This window comes from Symphalangus syndactylus, chromosome 18 (assembly GCF_028878055.3).
Source record: "Symphalangus syndactylus isolate Jambi chromosome 18, NHGRI_mSymSyn1-v2.1_pri, whole genome shotgun sequence".
Classification (NCBI taxonomy): domain Eukaryota; kingdom Metazoa; phylum Chordata; class Mammalia; order Primates; family Hylobatidae; genus Symphalangus; species Symphalangus syndactylus.
This window is the reverse complement of record NC_072440.2, coordinates 25,139,682-25,158,800: the sequence shown is the minus strand read 5'-3', so window position 1 is coordinate 25,158,800 and position 19,119 is coordinate 25,139,682. Positions and strand designations below refer to the sequence as shown.

Genomic DNA, 19,119 nt, shown 5'->3' with positions numbered 1-19,119 from the left:
AATCTTTAAAAAAATGAAAAAGACCCTTCCTTCCAACAACATTAAACCACTAGAGATGTTTCATACTCCCTACAATTTTTTCTCTCTTTCTATTCACAATACATCGGAACTTACAGGCAGAGTAAGAGTCAATGGAAGCTATGGTAAGAAAGTCAACAGAGGGCTGGAGGAGCAATACCAACAGCTAGGATTATCTACTCCCAGATTTGCTAACAAGCATTGATTTGCTCCGCTGATATGCAGCACAATCTGAGGGAAGATCATTGAAAATCTAGCATCTTTTGGTCTAAAGTTGGAATCATGGAAGGCATTTTCTCAACCTTGTTCATGTCTCTTTCCTTTGCAGGGCAACAGGCTTTGGCTTCTTAAATGCGCTATGCAAGGCAGCAGCCGTCCTGGGAAACTTAATATTTGGCTCTCTGGTCAGCATCACCAAATCAATCCCCATCCTGCTGGCTTCTACTGTGCTCGTGTGTGGAGGACTCGTTGGGCTGCGCCTGCCTGACACACGAACCCAGGTTCTGATGTAATGGGAAAAAAAAGCCATCCTTCCTGCGTTTCTTCCTCCTGCCCTGGGTCAATTCTCCTTCCTGACTCAAGGCTTCAGAGTTTTCCTATATAGAAAGGTGATCAAGTATCAGAACATAAACACATGCTGTGACTTAAAATTTAGAAGCATATCATCTTGCCTCTTTGTGATTTTGCACAGGTTTTTTTGTTTGTTTTGTTTTAATGCATTGTTATCTTTCCAAACTGTGATGCTACTGCCTCCCGCAAATCAGTGGAAGCATTTCTAAAATGCCTAGGCAGCCAGGCTTCCCTGGGGTTCTGCTCATTGAAAGTTTAGAAGCTAAGAAGACTGGGCTGGTGTAAGAAGTAGATCCTGCTCCTAATTTAACATTAACAGGAAATATAAGTCGGCACATTATTGCATTTGTGCTGAGAAGAGGGATTCTTTTTTTTTTTTTTTCTAACAGAGTGATATTTCCTGTTTACTTAGAAAAGGACACCCAATAATTCTCACTGTTATAGCTGAGCCTTTCAAAGAAAACCGTGTGGCACCAAACAGGGCTGGGTGGGGCTCTTTGGGGCAAGACAATTAAGGTGACTCTGCTGAAAAGAAAAATAAAAGCTCTGCAATTAGCAGCAAAAATCTGAGTGAGCTGCTTAAGCAAGATTTCTGTCAGAAAGCCCAATTAAACCTCTGAAGAGTGTGAGGAAAAAGACCGTAACAGTATCTGTGACTGTGGCAAGTGGTTCAGAATGTTTGAAAATCAGAGATCGGAGAGAGAGCTTCTGCCTCCATTTACCACTCCCCTTCAGCTGCCCTTGGTCTTGCCAGACAGCAGATTCAGGGAAAGAAAGCTGCTTCTTAAAAACTGTCTGCCTACCTGATTCTGCCACTTACCCACACTGTCTCTAGTCTAGAGATTGCCAGTGGATAGCTAAATTGTAAATTGCAAATTAGGAAGAAATTCACGCCTAGAGCCATTTGGAAATACAAAATGGTACCTCTTTCCAGTACCTCTTTGCTGTGGGACTCGCCCGCCAGGCCCCCCACCCCACCTGCCCCGCAGTTGACATTCAGCTTCCCAGCTGGCATCAGCAAAGAGGGTTTGTCCCTCTAGCTTCCCCAGGGCTGGCCCACTGCTCAATGCGCTCCTGGCTCCCTGTAAAATCACAGCCCGCCTGCACTCCTGAGGGGCCCTCTCACAGACAGACCATCTCCCTGTGGTTGTTTGACTGCTCGTTTTACCTCTGGAATCTGCCTGGGCTTGGAAGAAAGAGGTCAGCCAGGACATTCCCATGGGCCCGCTGTCAGCTACATGACCTTCTCACCTCTCGGGCTCCCCTTCCCCCAGGCTATTCCTTTTTACACATCTTCTTTGAAATCTGAACCTTCCTTGTAGACTTGCAGCCAATGACCAGAAGCCAGGAATAAATCCCATATTTAAACAATATTCCTTTTTTAACTGCCTCGATAGAGGTTTATTCTTGTTACTTATTATAGGCATTTTCAGGCAAGCCATAGCTTGGAGCCTCCAGGAAGGGAAAGCTTTTGTTTCCACTAATCATTATATTCAGAGATGTCCTAACTCCCCTGAGGACCCCCTGCCTCCCCCTCCCCTTCCTAAAGATCCCTCGTAGAGCTCAGACTAAGTGAAAAGCTTCTTTCATTAACATAAGCCATTAATCGACTTCCCCTTGAAGTAATTCAGGTCTGCAGAGGGGGGCAGACTGGTGTTGGGGGCAGTGGGAAGAGGGTGGTTCCCTGGGGATCTGCGATCAGGGCTAGAACATCAGGAAAACCCAAACCAAAAACTGCAAAGGTGGCAGGAAGAAGAAAACTCACTGAAGGCTAGACAAGATGCATTTGAAAGATACCAATAGCACAGGGAAAGAAACAACTTTCTCTCACTTCTGCCTCCTATCATTTTATTGGAGAACAAAGACAGCAGTCAAACAACCCAAGAAAGTACCCTGTGTGTTTTTCTTCTTCCACAGGTACCCATTTTCCCACCTATCTCTCCCTGATTTGTCTTCTTAAAAAAGACATTTGGGGACCTGAGCAGGTCTTTTAGTTAAATGCAGCATGTGCAGAAATAACTGCAAAAGCCAGGAGTGCATCTCCATCAACCCATCAAAAGAAAAATAGAAATGTACATGGGCATCACTGTCTCTAGTCCTCTGTGATAGTTCACTTTGCTAACTAGACTACCTTTACTTTTTAAAATATCTCTAATGTCTGCCCTGGGGTCTAGATGCATAAAACATCTCCCAAGCTGCAGAGCACAGTTATTCAGAATTTTATTTGAACACTGTGTTGGGTCAGCATAGGATAAACCAGCAAAACCTTACTTCATGAGACCTGTCATCCATGTCCCCTGCAGAAGGACTGTTCTTGGCCTACTTGTTACCTAATCCAAGCATCCTTGGTGGCCTAAGAGGGATCTTTTCTAATCTCCTGGACAGTCTGTGGTCACAAACCTTCTTGGTCACCACCTCTCCCACCTTTTGTGCACTCTCCCCTGCCTCCTTGAGATTGTACATCACCTTGATTTTCTAAGAGAGCTCAAATCATTTCCAAAGCATGTGGTGTGGCCTGTCTAGCTTGCTCTGGATTTAGCTGGAGATTAAGAAACAGCCAGGAGATTAAGCAGAAACTCTCAGCTGTATCAGTGTAGCAGGCCACTGGCACCTAAACATGCAACTGGCATCTCATTTCACCTACAGTAGAAGGAAAATGAAAATTTGTACAAAAATGAAAACCTAGGAAATAGTCCACTTGCTCCTATATTTTTACCACCTTTTCTAACTAAAATTTCCCTATTGCTCTTTGGAATCAATCCAGAATGCTCCCAAGTCCCGTTATTATCACAGAATCTTCTCAGTAGGGAAAAACAAACAACTGCTTCAAACTGTGAATTCTATATGTACCACATTCTATCCTAGGTATTGGGTTTTAAGGCACCCAACTCACATTCAGTCCTGCTGCCTGAATCATCTCACACCAGAGTACAGACCTGGGAGATGCGATAGATGGGTCCTAGCCTGACCTTCACCACTAAGCGGTACAGGGACCCAGATCTTGCTGGGGAGACTGTAAGTCATTGAACGTCTCTGGTTCTCACTTTCCTCATGCACAAAGTAAAGGACTGGGACTAGTCTGCTCTCCACTCTCCAGCATTCTGCATTCTAGAAGACAGTAATGAAAATAGCTTCATCTTATCTGCCTTCTTATGCTAAACTCTTTTTTTTTTTTTTTTTTTTGATGGAGTTTCGCTCTGTTGCCCAGGCTGGAGTGCAGTGGTGGCACCTCGGCTCACTGCAACCTCCACCTCCCGGGTTCAAGCAATTCTCCCACCTCAGCCTCCCAAGTAGCTGGGACCACACACATGCGCCACCATGCCCAGCTAATTTTTGTATGTTTTAGTAGAGATGGGGTTTCACCATGTTGGTCAGGCTGGTCTCGAACTCCTGACCTCAAGTGATAGGCCCACCTCGGCCTCCCAAAGTGCTGGGATTACGGGTGTGAGCCACTGGCGGCCTCAACTCATTTTTACAAGCACTAAATAGGTTTAGTTTATAAACTAAAAAATTAGGAAATAGGCACGCATAAAAAGAGTGTAGGAAGTTGTTTGGGAAGCCCCCATGGAATAGACCAGAAAGCACAGTCCCCATGCTGTCTGCCCTGCCAGCATCTCAGCATCCTGAGTAGTATCTCTGTTCACTGCAGGTTTGACAGTTACCATTGCCTAGCCAGGAAAGGGCCCTGCCCTGCCAGATAAACGCGCTTAGGTTAGAAGACTCTATAATTGCAATATTACCCTACAGCTCTCCTGACTGTTTATTCCATTATTTTCTTGAAACATGACCTTAGTATTATACGTAGGCTTTCAGAAACAGTTTTTCAGTGATTTTACCTATATTGGCAAATAGACAAATCTCACCAAATCAGAGTTCAGGTTTTCACCAAAAACTGCTTAGTTGTCTTTCAAGATACCTTAAGAGATCAAAGGGGAGGTGGGAAAAGAAATGTAGTGACAGAGGGGAGAGTCCAACACTGATAAGGTTCCAGCAAAGAGATTAGGACACAGCGGAGACTTTCTAAATGCTGGGATCATTTCCAAAGCAGTCCAGGGGAATACTTTCTGGTTCCCGCTGCCAATCAAAATAGATAGAATATGATATTCTCCAACTTTTTTTCTGTTTGATGTCAAAATGGCCTTTACCTATTTCTTCAGTAATATACCTTATCTGTTCATGCACTAAAGGCTCTGGAGCCAGGAATGTCTGAATTTGACCTTCACCTGGTATCACAGAAAAACAACTGGGATATTGGTGTAAGGGGCATATCGGCTGTATGTTAGATTTTCTTTAATCCCCACATCGTGCCAAACTTAGTCCGGTTACTAAGCCTAAAAACACCAGTCATATTCAACAACTTCTGAAATCTGCACAGTGGGAAACTCTGAAGTGAACTATACGTTTCCTACAGTTTTTGTTTCTGCTCAGCAAAGTATGTGTTTTAAGTAAAGCTTCTCTTGTTATCTGTAATGTAGACAAAACAAAAAACAAAAAAATCAAAAAACAAAAAAACTGTTAGTGTATCCTGGATGTATTGCGTGTCCCTTCATTATTTCAGGTATGGCATAACAGTTCTCCGTGTGAGGTTCTTTTGCTCTAAATGTTGACCATTCTTCTTGTCACCTGTCTCTCACCAACCAGTCACAGAGCCATTGCCAGGGCTCCCTTCAGTCTTTCTTAAACAATATCTAAATGCAATTTAGTAATCCCAGGATTTTGAGTTACAAGAATACAGTTTATGGGTCTGTTTCAGCTCTCACTTAAGGCTAGCATGGTTGGGCAGGGGAACAGCTGAGCCGAACCTTCACTCATCTCTTGTCATTTCATCTGATTATCCAGTAAATGCTTATTGAGCGCCTCCCATGTGATAGGTATTGAGACACTGTGCTGCGTGCAGTAATTAAGACTTCGAAGGACGTAAATGAGGGCAAGGAAAACAGAATGAGAGAAAACACTCTCACACTGACCCCCATTGCATATGAACCCTCCCTCCCCCCATAAATACGAAGTGTTATTTTTCCACATTTAAAACAAATAATAGCCTTCAGCAGGCAGTGCAGGTCATTGGAATCACCTTTGATGAGAGGAGAAAGCGCCTTGATTACCCGGTTTTTGTTGGAGGGACTGTTAACTAGTACTTGGAAAATGAGAAAAATGAAACCACACATAAGCTGTTCCCTTAAATAGTCTCAGCAGGATATTGCACTAAGATATTATTCAAGGAAAAGAATCAGGAGCAGAGATAGCCCCATCTCTCTAGAGCATTTTTCTTTTCTTTTCTTTGGGGGGGTGGGGGGGGTTGGCGGTGGGGGGATGGGGTCTCGCTCTGTTACCTAGGCCGGAGTGCAGTGGTGCAATCTCGGCTCAATGCAACTTCCGCCTCCCAGGTTCAAGCAATTCTCCTGCCTCAGCCTCCCAAGTAGCTGGGATTACAGGTGCACGCCATTATGTCCGGCTAATTTTTCGTATTTTTAGTAGAGACGGGGTTTCGCCATGTTGGCCAGGCCGGTCTCCAACTCCTAACCTCAAGTGATCTACCCACCTTGGCCTCCCAAACTGCTGGGATTACAGGCATGAGCCACCATGCCCAGCCTAAAGTCCCGCTTTCTTCTGAGGTGTTCTTTTTGTGGCGTGAAACCACACACAGGAGCTAGAGAGTCTGCTTCCAAGCAAACAGCTTTGGGGTTTTCTCTTCAGAGCCAAGTCAGCAAAGCCTGCAGCTGCTGCCACTCCCCTGGTCTGTGCCTCCCAGGGTGTTTCCTTTCTGATTTTGAAGATTTGTGGGCGAGTCAATTATCTTTGCAGACATCCTAAAGCAGCTTCCCTCCTCTCTACCCTCAGCAGGTAAGCCAACCAGAAAACAGGTTCTGACAGCCTGTAGCAGGGGCATTTTGGGTTTCAGTTTAAAACTGGTGCTTGTTGTTGCAAGTATCTTGAAGTTGCAAAGGATGTTTGGGGTTCTGGGGCCTGCAGGGGGCAGAGCAGAAAGAGGGTAGTTGTCAGTGACCCTCTACCCTCCTCTGAGAGCCCCATTGCTGTTTTTGCCCACCAGTTCTCTGCTTACCTCCTCAGGGAAGTGCCCACTCATTTCCTTTATTTCTCTTTTGTTTTTTTCCTTTCCTCCTCTGGTCGACAACCTCTTAATTCTAGCAGTGTACAAAAGCAAGGCCAAGCTTTCCTGGGGCACTTGGGATGAAAGGTCCATCCATGCCTGTTGTGGAGGCACAGAGGTTGGAGAAGGTGGAGAACAGGAGTGGGTGCAGGGGGAGTGTGAACACAAGGCTGTTGGCTTTGGCACAGCTCCCTGTGTAGGGCTAGATTTCCAACTGCTTTTCAGTGCCTGTGCCCTGATAGGATGGGCACAGCTGGCATGGAATCAGAGCAGCCCATCTCCAGAGCAGAAGTCTGAGAGCTCAGCGTTTGACTCCTGAAGGACCAGGATGTTCCTACCTGGGTTCTTGAGATTCATTGGCTAGTGGAGGTAGATGGTACACTCCATGTCTGCAGAAGATCCCCTACTTGGTGCCGAAGGCTAGGTGCCTTCCAGTCAGGCCTGAATGCTGAAATTGTAGAGATTGTCCACTCTCTGCCTACTCTACCACATTCATGCTCCCCTTAGATCCAAGAGTGCCCAGGACTAGCAGCAGAAAGCAGCTTTCAACCCTTTGTTCAGACTCAGACGGGTTTTAACTCAAGCTGGTAATCTACCCCAGCAGCAGGGGTGCAAAGTCCAAAATAGCTTTGTGGTGCCTGGGGAGTGACTAGGCAGCCTGCCCAAGGGGCTGGAGTCATCTAAAGCTAGTGATGAGCTGGAACAGCTTTGAACCGGTTCGTCAGAACTGATTGTTAAACTTTCAGAACTTTTGAGAGTCAGTTGAGAAACATAGCTATTACTAAAAAATTAAATAAGATTAGATAAATTATAGCTAAAAGCAAAGGCAATATATAGTCAAAGCTCATCACTTTCTACTTATTTTACTACATTTTACCATTATCTGTGCCCATGAGGTAATGTATGCCTATTATGTCTGTATGGTAGAAATACTATATACAGGTATACTACTACACACACCTACCCAAGTGATAGTATTTTTGTAGTTTGAGATCAGCTATAGTGGTGGTATTTATACTATGGAAAGCAACAAAGCCATGCAAATCAGACTCCTGCTAACCCCTAAGACAGTTGTTAAACATTTACCAGCATAGCACCATCTAAAGCCCTAAAGAATGCTTGGCCTCCCGCTGCATAGACCCAGGCCACATCACATTGAGTTTCATGGATTTATGGGTCAGCATTGCCCCTAAGTCCAAGGAAGGGGAAAGACTTAGCAAGCTCAACCTCATATGATTCACAGAGGGTTTCTTTCTGCATTTGTATTGACTCAGAATAGGACCCAGTACAGAGAATCCACTGTTTTCTATGGATGCCATTCCTTCAGGAAGAATGTACGGTAAAATTGGCTATTTCATGCTATGCAAACAAAATGAAACTAGTTTGAAGTTGCAAAGTGTCTCCCCTCTTGCACCCACGTAGTCATCCAAGAAGGAAACTCCTTCCTTGCCTTGACATTCACCAGGCCTGCCTAGATAGAACTTGACAAATTGGCCTAACTTCATCTCCGCTGCTATTGTTTAATATATTTATTTTACTGAATCTATGTCCTAAGTCAGAAGAAAAAAGAAATGTCCTTTTTTAATATACACTTTCTTAGCATCCATGCAGTTACGTATCCTAACCCTGATCCAGGAACATATTGAACAGATCATTTGTCTTTTGTTAATATCTAGATACACTAAATAACATGCTAGAAGAGTTTTCTCTTTCAGGTGAACTTCCATTTTGAACATATGCTAAACGTACAATCCACTGTCTTTTTTAATGAGATCTTGGCAATGGTCCTGTCGGTTTTGGTGTTTGGATTGTTTGGCTTTGTTTTCTTTTTTTATTCTTCCTGTTTTTAATGCTGTGTAAGATCTCCTGCTATGAATGTTCCAGTTACCCCTATTGTACTGTATATATGTGTGCTGCATGTGTGAACCCCAGTAAATTCTGCTTCAGGTTTTGGAGTTTTCATCTTAAGTACAGCTGGTCCTGTTGTGAACTCATCTTCCTTGTATGTTCCTCTGTGTCTGATTTCCAGTTGCCAAAATGTTTGACCAAGTGTGTTTTGAGAAATATCCCGAGACAGCCATGCGTATCCTTGTGAAAGGGCATGCTCCATGTGGGATGGCTCGTGTACAGCATAAATCTATCAAACTTGGAATTGTGTATACATTTATATGCCAGATAACTAACATTCATGTAACAGCTGCAAAGATATTTAGTGTATATCAGATTAATAAAAGAGCATTTTTTTGCTCTATTATATTCAAATACAGATTGCTGTGTGACTGGATTCCCTTCTAAGCATGAATTGACCCTTCAAAAAATGAGCACTTTTTTAATGTCCTTAGGTCTAGAGAAAACCTGTTTCTCCAATTCAGGTTTGTTTGAATTGTTTCTGTGGGCTGGTGTCATGGGTATTGATGTGTTGTTGATCTTACATGAATATTTTCCAATTGTTAGCCAGGACCAGTGGGAAGAATATGTTTGTGGGGGAGTTTGTGGCAAAGCAGATGCTTGTGTTCTGTTGTCCTAGAGCAGGAATAGCAAACAGATTTTTATTTAGCATATTAAATCCACTTGATTGGTAGTAGCTGCTTGGAACAGTGGTTTAAGAACAATGAGAAAAAGTGCTATACTTCATGGAATTCACATTGGAGGCAGAAACACAGACTTAAATGCCACATATTTGCTATCCCCAAAAGAGTTCCCATGACTGCATTTAACAGAAGACACAAGTCTTCCTTTATTCATTTATTCCTTTAATTTCCTAATAAACTGTCTTTACTAACAAAGAGGATGGGGCCATCCCAAGGTTAGTTCTGATGTGGCTTGATAACATCATTGGAGACCCAGATTCTTTCCATCTTTTAGATCAGCTGTCCTCAGTATACTGGCTTTTGTCCCCCTATGGGCATGAGATGGTGGCTGCAACTCTAAGCATCACATCTTCACACATCTAAGGGCCAGAAGGAGAACTAGTCCCTCTTTTTGACCCGTTTTTAAGATCAAGGAGAACATTCTCAGAATCCTCCAGCAGACTCCTCCTTATGTCTCATTGGCTGGATTTGCATCATCTGCCAACTCCTGAACCAACCACGAGCAAGAGGAACATAATTACCATAACTGGCTTAGACTAATCAAGAGTCACCTCTCCCCCTATAGCTGTAAGGGGCCCAGTCTCTCCTGAAGTACGTGGCTCCTGACTGCCTGAACAAAATGGGGGGTTTGTAAGCAAGGAAAAAGGCAGGTAACTACTGGGTAAGCAAGCAACAGTGGGCTGTGTCTGAGCTGTAGAACCATGCTGTCTAATATGATAGCCACATGTAGCTATTTATATTTAAACTTAACTAAAACCAAGAATTCAGTTCCTTAGTTACACTTAGCCACATTTCAGATGCTTGATTGCCACATGTGACCAGAGGCTACCAAATTGAGCACTGAAAATATAGAATATCCCATCATCACCAAAAGTGCTATTGACTAGTGCTATCCTACTAGTTGTGTATTCACACCCCTCTGCAGGCTGTTCCTTCTCTTGGAACCAGCTCTCACTTCTTCCAGGTTCTCTCCCCCAGCTAGATCCTCCTTCTTTGCTGTAGCAACTTCTTTCCCCCTTTTCTAATACCCAACCCATCGTTCTATATAGATTTTAACCCTTTGTCCAGCTTCCATCTCCTCCAGATGTAGGCCCTATTCCTTATTTAAGAAAAGCTACAGTCACACATTTTCCTTTCTTTCCTGATTCACGATCAGGCTGTTGAATGAGGGAGAAAAGAAAAGTCCACAGGCTTCAAAACCCCTAGTGTATCAGGGATGATGGCAGGTACAGGAATTCACCAGAGGATGCTGGGGTGTCAGATAACTTTGGCAAAAGTCATTGTGAGTTCTGAAGGAAACAACAGGCCTGGCATGGACCAGTGGCTCCAAAGCCCCAAATGTGAAATTCCTAATAGTCAGTGTGTTAAAACAAGGCAACACAGGTCTTGAGGTATACCTTTTCCTGCTTGTTGATATCTGATGCAATGAAGTTGCTATCATTATCTGTATTGTTTGCTAGGGCCGCTATAACAAAATACCACAGTCTGGGTGGCTTAAGCAACCAAATTTCTTTTCTTACAGATCTGGAGACCAGAAGTCCTAGATCCAAGTGTCAGGGAGGGTTGGGTTCTTCTCAGGCCTCTCTCCTTGGTTTGTGCATGGCCATCTTCTCTCTGTGTCTTCAGATAGTCTTCCTCTTTACATATCTGTGTCCTAATTTCCTTTTCTTATAAGGACACCAGTCATGCTGGATTAAGAGGTAGTCCAACCCCATCCAGTACCTACACTAATGACCTCTTTTCAACTTGAATACCTCCTTAAAGACCCTATCTCCAAACTCAGTCACATTCTGAGGCACTGGGGGGTTGGGACTTCAACGTACGAATTTGGGAAGAAGACAATTCAGCCTATAGCATTATCCCAAATGCTACCTATTTGATTGTGTATGTATACTGTATACTGTGTATAGAAGTTTGCTGTGTGTATATTGTGTATAGAAGGGAATGGAATGTGCCTATGGTCTGATGGGCAGGTAGCATGGGCTGTGTGCATGAATTCACACCTGTGCATGCTGTTCATTCAGAGAGGATGATAAGGACAGGCTGAGGAACAAGGGTCCTGCACTCATAAGCCAGAAACAGATAATTGTGGGGAAGACCTCAGGGCAGCCTGGCTAGGCTACTCTGAGAACTGTGGTTATTTGCCTCCCTCTGTCTCTCCATTTATTAGAATTCCAGATGAGAATGTGCTCTCTCTGCACAGTAATTAAAAAAAAAATCCTGGAGTAAATAGGCACATCCTTCCTCTCCCTACACCACAGCCTCTGAACAAAGCAGCCTTCTCTGTGAGCCTGTCCCCAGGGGAAGCTTCCTCCATGACAGTGACCAGCTTGAGCCCTGGTGGCTCCAAGGGGAGCCAGGGGCAGCAGCATTCCTGGAGATTGGATAAGACCATGCCACCTACTACTACTGCAATCCCTTTGTTCAGTGGGGAGAGCAAATGCATCATCCTCTCCTGTAATTTGCAGTCCAGACACCAGGTGGAGAAATGAAAACCACAAAAGGAGACACATTCTCTTTTTTTTTTTTTTTGAGACGGAGTCTCGCTCTGTCGCCCAGGCTGGAGTGCAGTGGCGCAATCTCGGCTCACTGCAAGCTCCGCCTTCCAGGTTCACGCCATTCTCCTGCCTCAGCCTCCAGAGTAGCTGGGACTACAGGCGCCCGCCACCTCGCCCGGCTAATTTTTTGTATTTTTAGTAGAGACGGGGTTTCAGCGTGGTCTCGATCTCCTGACCTCGTGATCCGCCCGCCTCGGCCTCCCAAAGTGCTGGGATTACAAGCGTGAGCCACCGCGCCCGGCCTGGAGACACATTCTTGAAGGAAAGCCAGGTTCCTGCCCTGCAGCCACTGAACTCCCTGGGGCCAGAATGAAGTAGATTGGGTAGTCTGGGTCACAGAGGACAGGGTAAGCTCCAACCTTGACTCCAAGTGCACCAGCAGCCACCTGCCTTCAGCCATAGTTCTGTCTCCTCTACTCCAGAGCCCTCAGGGAGGCTGGACAGCATGTGAAGCAGCTCCACTCCCTAACATCTGCTTCCTCACCTTCAAGGTGGCACCAAAAATGCTCTTTGGACTGAGATTTCCAAGGAAACTGCATCAGCAAATTCAGGTTTGGGTGTGGCTATAAGGAAAGCCACCCTACATTACAAAGGGCTAAGTGATGTATAAGTTGCCCCACCCCTCCTTTGCTCTTTGCAAACACTGGACATATCCCACCCCCACTGCAGTCTGCTGCTGCTAACCTTCTCTGAGGGGCTTTGCTGTGCTATTGCCCCCTCTTCAGTCTCCCACCTTCATTAGAAGATATCCACAGTGTTTTCTTTTTCTTTTCTTTTCTTTTTTTTTTTTTTTTTGAGACAGATTCTCACTCTGTCGCCCAGGCTGGAGTGCAAAGGCACGATCTTGGCTCGCTGCAACCTCCGCCTCCTGGGTTCAAGCGATTCTCCCACCTCAGCCTCCCGAGTAGCTGGGATTACAGGCACCTGCCATTATCCCTGGCTAATTTTTGTATTTTTGTAGAGATGGGGTTTCACCATGTTGGCCAGTCTGGTCTTGAACTCCTGACCTCAGGTGATCCAACCGCCTCAGCCTCCCAAGTGCTGAGATTACAGGCATGAGCCACCGCACCCAGCTTACAGTACTTTCTAAAGTACAATCAGGCTTGGGCACAACTCACAGCCCCATTTCTCTTTCCAAACTGAGGACTGGAACCTTCAGAGGCAGACACTGTCTCACCATTGCTAAGAGCATGAGTTTGGGCAGGGTCACCTCAAGGTTTGGGAAGACGGGTCCTCTTTAAGAAAAATAATACAAAATTACAAACACAAAAGTAATGTAAAAGTAACTAGAATGAGAAAAGAGGTCCTCACAATTTACGCATTTTAAAAAAACTGATAAATTCACAAATTTTAACAAAATCCAGAAAAATAGCAATCCTTTTTCTTAACTGCCTGACACATTTCTATAAATTATTTTTCTATATTTTTTGAGTGCATATTCTTTGATTGCCTCTTCATCTTCATATGTGATATCATTGCTTATACAGAGAATAGACAGATAAAAACTGGTTGTGATTAGTAATAGTTGTTTTGTTTTGTTTTTTTTTTAAGACTTTTCATTTCAATGGGTGCAGTGGCTCACGCCTGTAATCCCAGCACTTTGGGAGGCCAAGGCGGGTGGATCACGAGGTCAGGAGATCGAGACCATCTTGGCCAACATGGTGAAACCCCGTCTCCACTAAAAATACAAAAAATTAACTGGGCGTGGTAGTGGGCGCCTGTAGTCCCAGCTACTCTGGAGGCTGAGGCAGGAGAATGGCGTGAACCCGGGAGGCGGAGCTTGCAGTGAGCCGAGATTGCGCCACTGCACTCCAGCCTGGGCGACAGAGTGAGACTCCGTCTCAAAAAAAAACAAAAAAAAAAGGTTTCTCGTTTCTCCTCCACTTCCCACATACTCTCTGTGCTGAAGACACAGGCCACATTCAGTTTTGTAGTCCAGCATCTGGCTTTGTCGGAGGCGTTTGAGCCAGACCAACTCCACCTTGAATAGTGGCTGGCTAAAATGAGGCTGAGACCTATTGGGCTGCATTCCCAGGAGGTTAAGGCATTCTAAGTCACAGGATGAGATAGGAGGCTGACAGAAGATACAGGTCATAAAGAACTTGCTGATAAAATGGACTGCAGTTAAAGTAGCCAGCCAAAACCCACCAAAACCAAGATGGTGAGGAAAGTGACCTCTGGTCACCTTCACTGCTCATTATACACTAATCATAATTCATTAGCATGCAGAAAGACACTCCCCTCCAGTGCCATGACAGTTTACAAATGCGATGGCAATATCAAGAATTTACCCTATATGGTCTAAAAGGGGGAGGAACCCTCAGATGCAGGAATTGTCCACCCCTTTTCCAGAAAACTAATGAATAATCCACCCCTTGTTTAGCATATAATTAAGAAATAACTGGCTGGACGCGGTGGCTCAAGCCTGTAATCCCAGCACTTTGGGAGGCCGAGGCGGGCGGATCACGAGGTCAGGAGATCGAGACCATCCTGGCTAACACGGTGAAACCCTGTCTCTACTAAAAATACAAAAAATTAGCCGGGCGAGGTAGCGGGCACCTGTAGTCCCAGCTACGCGGGAGGCTGAGGCAGGAGAATGGCGTGAACCCCGGGGGGCAGAGCCTGCAGTGAGCCGAGATTGCACCACTGCACTCCAGCCTGGGTGAAAGAGCGAGACTGCGTCTCAAAAAAAAAAAAAAAAAAAAAGGAAATAACTATACGTATCCTTAGTCCAGCAGCCCAAGCTGCTGCTCTTCCTATGGAGTAGTCATTCTTTTATTCCTTTAATTTCCTAATAAACTTGTTTTCACTTTACTGCATGGACTCAACCCATTTAATTCTTGTGTGAGGTTCAAGAACCCTCTCTTGGGGTCTGATTGGGACCCCTTTCTGTTAACAGTTCTGTACATCAAGTCAGGACACAGGCATGTGGGCACAGTGGGCAGCAGGATGTTCCTGGAAGCCATCCCGCAGTGGGACAGCTAGCAATAACTTAACAATCTCAGAAGGGACTGCAAAACACACTAATATATCCCACCAACTCAAACTGAAGATATCCCAACTCAGATTCCTCTTAGCCTATCCGCAAAATGCCCAGCTCCACCCAACACTGGAGGAAATTGGAGAAAAGCAAGGCAGAATGGAAAGAAACAGTAGTTTTAACTGAGTAAGGAAACAAACTACTAAGTTTGCAAATTTTCTAGTTTTGCAAATTTTTAAAATTTTTTTATTATTTTTCATAGAGACGAGGTCTTGGTATGTTGTCCAGCATCGTCTTGAACTCCTAGGCTCCAGCAATCCTCCTGCCTCAGCCTTCCAAAGGACTGGGATTACAGTCATGAGTCACTGCGCCAGGCCTAGTTTTACAAAAATTTTTTTTTTTTTTTTTTTTTGAGATGGAGTTTCACTCTTGTCACCCAGGCTGGAGTGCACTAGTGCAATCTCGGCTCACTGTGTCCTCTGCCTCCCAGGTTCAAGCGATTCTCCTGCCTCAGCCTCCCAAGTAGCTGGGATTTCAAGTGCCCACCACCACGCCAGGCTAATTTTTATATTTTTAGTAAAGATGGGTTTTCACCATGTTGGCCAGGCTTGTCTCGAACTCCTGACCTCAGGTGATCCACCCACCTCAGCCTCCCAAAGTGCTGGGATTACAGGTGTGAGCCACCATGCCCAGCCACAGATTTTTAATTTTTTTATTTTTATTTATTTATTTTTGAGATGGAGTCTTTCTCTGTCCCCCAGGCTGGAGTGCAGTGGTGCGATCTCGGCTCACTGCAAGCTCCGCCTCCCGGGTTCACGCCATTGTCCTGCCTCAGCCTCCCGAGTAGCTGGGACTACAGGCGCCCACCACCACGCCCGGCTAATTTTTTGTATTTTTATTAGAGACGGGGTTTCACCGTGTTAGCCAGGATGGTCTCGATCTCCTGACCTCGTGATCCGCCTGCCTCGGCCTCCCAAAGTGCTGGGATTACAGGCGTGAGCCACCGTGTCCGGCCAGCCACAGATTTTTAAAAAGCATATGACCTGGCTGGGTGTGGTGGCTCACGCCTGTAATGCCAGCACTGTGGGAGGCTGAGGTGGGTGGATCACGAGGTCAGGAGATCGAGACCATCCTGGCTAACACGGTGAAACCCCGTCTCTACTGAAAATACAAAAAATTGGCCAGGCGCGGTGGCGGGCGCCTGTAGTCCCAACTACTCGGGAGGCTGAGGCAGGAGAATGGTGTGAACCCGGGAGGCAGAGCTTGCAGTGAACCGAGATTGCGCCACTGTACTCCAGCCTGGGCGACAGAGCAAGACTCTGTCTCAAAAAGAAAAAAAAAAAAAAGCATATGACCTGCCATACATGGTGGCTCACACCTGTAATCCCAAAACTCTAGGGGGCCAAGGCAGGTGGATTGCTTGAGCCCAGGAGTTCAAGACCAGCCTGAACAGCATCCATCTCTACAAGAAAAATGAAACAAAAAAACAACAACAAAAACACATATGACCATGTGAACACATTGCTAGGATCCACTTAGCACCTGGGAAGGGACTCATGCAAATAGAGGTGCCAGGGCTTAAGTCTCAGTAGCTTCATAGTAAACATTTCTCTGAGCTTTAGAGTCAGACAATATGGGTTTGAGTCCTGACTTGGCCACTTAGCAGTGATGTGATGCATTGAGAAAGCAAAAATTAGTTTTTCCAAGCATTCATTTCTGCAGCTGTGAATTAGAAATGATGATAGTTTGTATTTCACTGGGGTTTATAAGGATTGAGAAAATGATCTGGGCTGCACATTCCACCATGTACCTTCTTATTTCTTACCTATGCCCAGACATTGTTGTTGTTGTTTTGTTTTGAGACAGAGTCTCTCTCTGTCGCCCAGGCTGGAGTGCAGGGGTGCAATCTCCGCTCACTGCAACCTCCACTTCCCGGGTTCAAGCAATTCTGGTGCCTCAGCCTCCTGAGCTGGGACTACAGGCATGCACCACAATGCCCGGCTAATTTTTGTATTTTTAGTAAAGACAGGATTTCACCATGTTGGCTAGTCTGGTCTCGAACTCCTGACCTCAGGTGATCTGCCCGCCTCAGCCTCCCAAAGTGCTGGGATTAAAAGCGTGAGCCACCCGTGCCCAGTCCTAGCTATGTTATTTAATAGACTTTATATTTTAGAACAGTTTTAGGCTCATAGTGAAATTGAGCAGAGGGTACAGAGAGTTCCCAAATATCCCCTGCCCTGATACACACACAGCCTTTCCCATTATCAACACCCTTCACCAGAGTGGTAATTTGTTACAATTGATGACCCTACTTTGACACATCATTTTCACCCAAAGTCCATAGTTTACCTGAGGGTTCTCTCTTGGTGTTGCACAGTCTATGGGTTTGGACAAAAGTATAATGACATGTATCCACCATTATAGAATCATACAGAATAGTTTCACTGACTTAAAGATCCTCTGTGCTCCAACTATTCATTCCTCTTTCAGCACCCCATACCCCTGGCAGCCACTGATCATTTACTGTCTTCATATTTTGCTTTTTCTAAATGTCATATAGTTAGAATCATACAGTATGTAGCCTTTTCAGATTGGCTTTTTTCACTTAGTAATATGCATATAAGGTTCCTCCATGCATACTACTCCATGTGTATTCATGGCTTGATACCTCATTTCTTTTTAGCACTGAATAGCATTCCGCTGTCTGGATATACCACGGTGCATCCATTTATCTATTCACCTACTAACAAACATCTTGGTTACCTCCAAAGTTTGGCAATTATAATGAAAGCTGCTATAAACATCCATATGCAGGTTTTTGTATGGACGTAAAAGTTTTCCTTTGGGTAAATATCAAGGTACATGATTGCTGGATTATTCGTAAGGATATGTTTAGTTTGTAAGAAACTGCCAAACTGACTTCCAAAGCTGTACCATTTTGCATTCTCACCAGCAGTGAATGAGAGTTCCTGTTGCTCCACATCCTTGTCAGCATTTGGTTTCACTGCCCACTTAACTCAGCAGCTAACTGTACCAGGGAAAGTTGTACATGAGTAATGTGACTCTCTATAATAAAGCTTAATCTTCAGGTGCCCAGTAGAGCAGTAATGGTTAAGAGCATGGGCTGGGCGTGGTGGCTCATGCCTGTAATCCCAGCACTTTGGGAAGCTGAGGTGGGTGGACCACAAGGTCACGAGTTTAAGACCAGCCTGGCCAAGATGGTGAAACCCCATCTCTACTAAAAATACAAAAAATTATCTGGGCGTGGTGGCGGGTGCCTATAATCCCAGCTACTTGGGAGGCTGAGGCAGAGAATTGCTTGAACCCAGGAGGCAGAGGTTGCAGTGAGCCAAGACCGTACCACTGCACTCCAGCCTGGGCGACAGAGTGAGACTCCATCTCAAAAAAAAAAAAAAAAAAAAAAAGAACATGGATGCTAGAGCCAAATTTCCTAGGTCCATTTCCATACTCTATCATGTCTAACTGGTTAACCTTGGATAAGTTGCTTAACTTCTCTGTCCCTCATTTGTTTCATCAATAAAAAAGAAGAATAGTACCTACCTCTTGGGGTTGTTGAGTTAATGTAAAGTACTTAGAACAGTGTCAGGCACAGAGTAAGCCCTCAATAAATTTCAGTAATTAGGCCAAGCACGGTGGCTCACGCCTGTAATCCTAGCACTTTGGGAGGCCAAGGCAGGGGGATCACCTGAGGTTAGGAGTTCGAGACCAGGCTGGCCAACATAGCAAAATCCCTGTCTCTACTAAAAATACAAAAATTAGCCAGGCATGGTGACGCACACCTGTAACCCAGCTACTCAAGAGGCTGAGGCAGGAGAATCACTTGAACCCGGGATGGGGAGGTTGCAGTGAGGTGAGATTGCGCCACTGCACTCCAGCCTGAGCACTCCAGATGGAACAAGACTTCGTCTCAAAAAATAAACAATAAACAGAGATATTTTTAATAGAGATTAGGTTTCACCACATTGACCAGGCTGGTCTTGAACTCCTGACCTCAGTTGATCTGTCCGCCTCCGCCTCCCAAAGTGCTGGGATTACAGGCGTGAGCCACAGCACCCAGCTACTCACTGTTGTTTTCTTTTTTTTTTTTTTTTTTTTTTTTTTTTTGAGACGGAGTCTTGCTCTGTCGCCCAGGCTGGAGTGCAGTGGCGCAATCTCGGCTCACTGCAAGCTCCGCCTCCCGGGTTCACGCCATTCTCCTGCCTCAGCCTCTCCGAGTAGCTGGGACTACAGGCGCCCGCCACCACGCCCGGCTAATTTTTTGTATTTTTT

At 45.1% G+C, this 19,119-nt stretch overlaps 1 protein-coding gene across 2 annotated transcripts in view; it reads left to right on the top strand.

The window, feature by feature from the left end:
• SV2C (synaptic vesicle glycoprotein 2C) overlaps positions 1-19,119 on the top strand; it is a 282,632-nt gene that overhangs the window by 249,710 nt on the left and 13,803 nt on the right. The window contains exon 13 of one of the 2 annotated variants that reach the window (XM_055252508.2): positions 347-8,966. The exons of the other annotated variant lie outside the window; for it this stretch is intronic. Within the exon in view, the coding sequence (XP_055108483.1) occupies positions 347-530 (184 nt within the window). The 3' untranslated portion in view covers positions 531-8,966. Of the gene's footprint in view, positions 1-346; positions 8,967-19,119 lie in introns of those variants that run through there. 2 annotated transcript variants of the gene reach the window in all.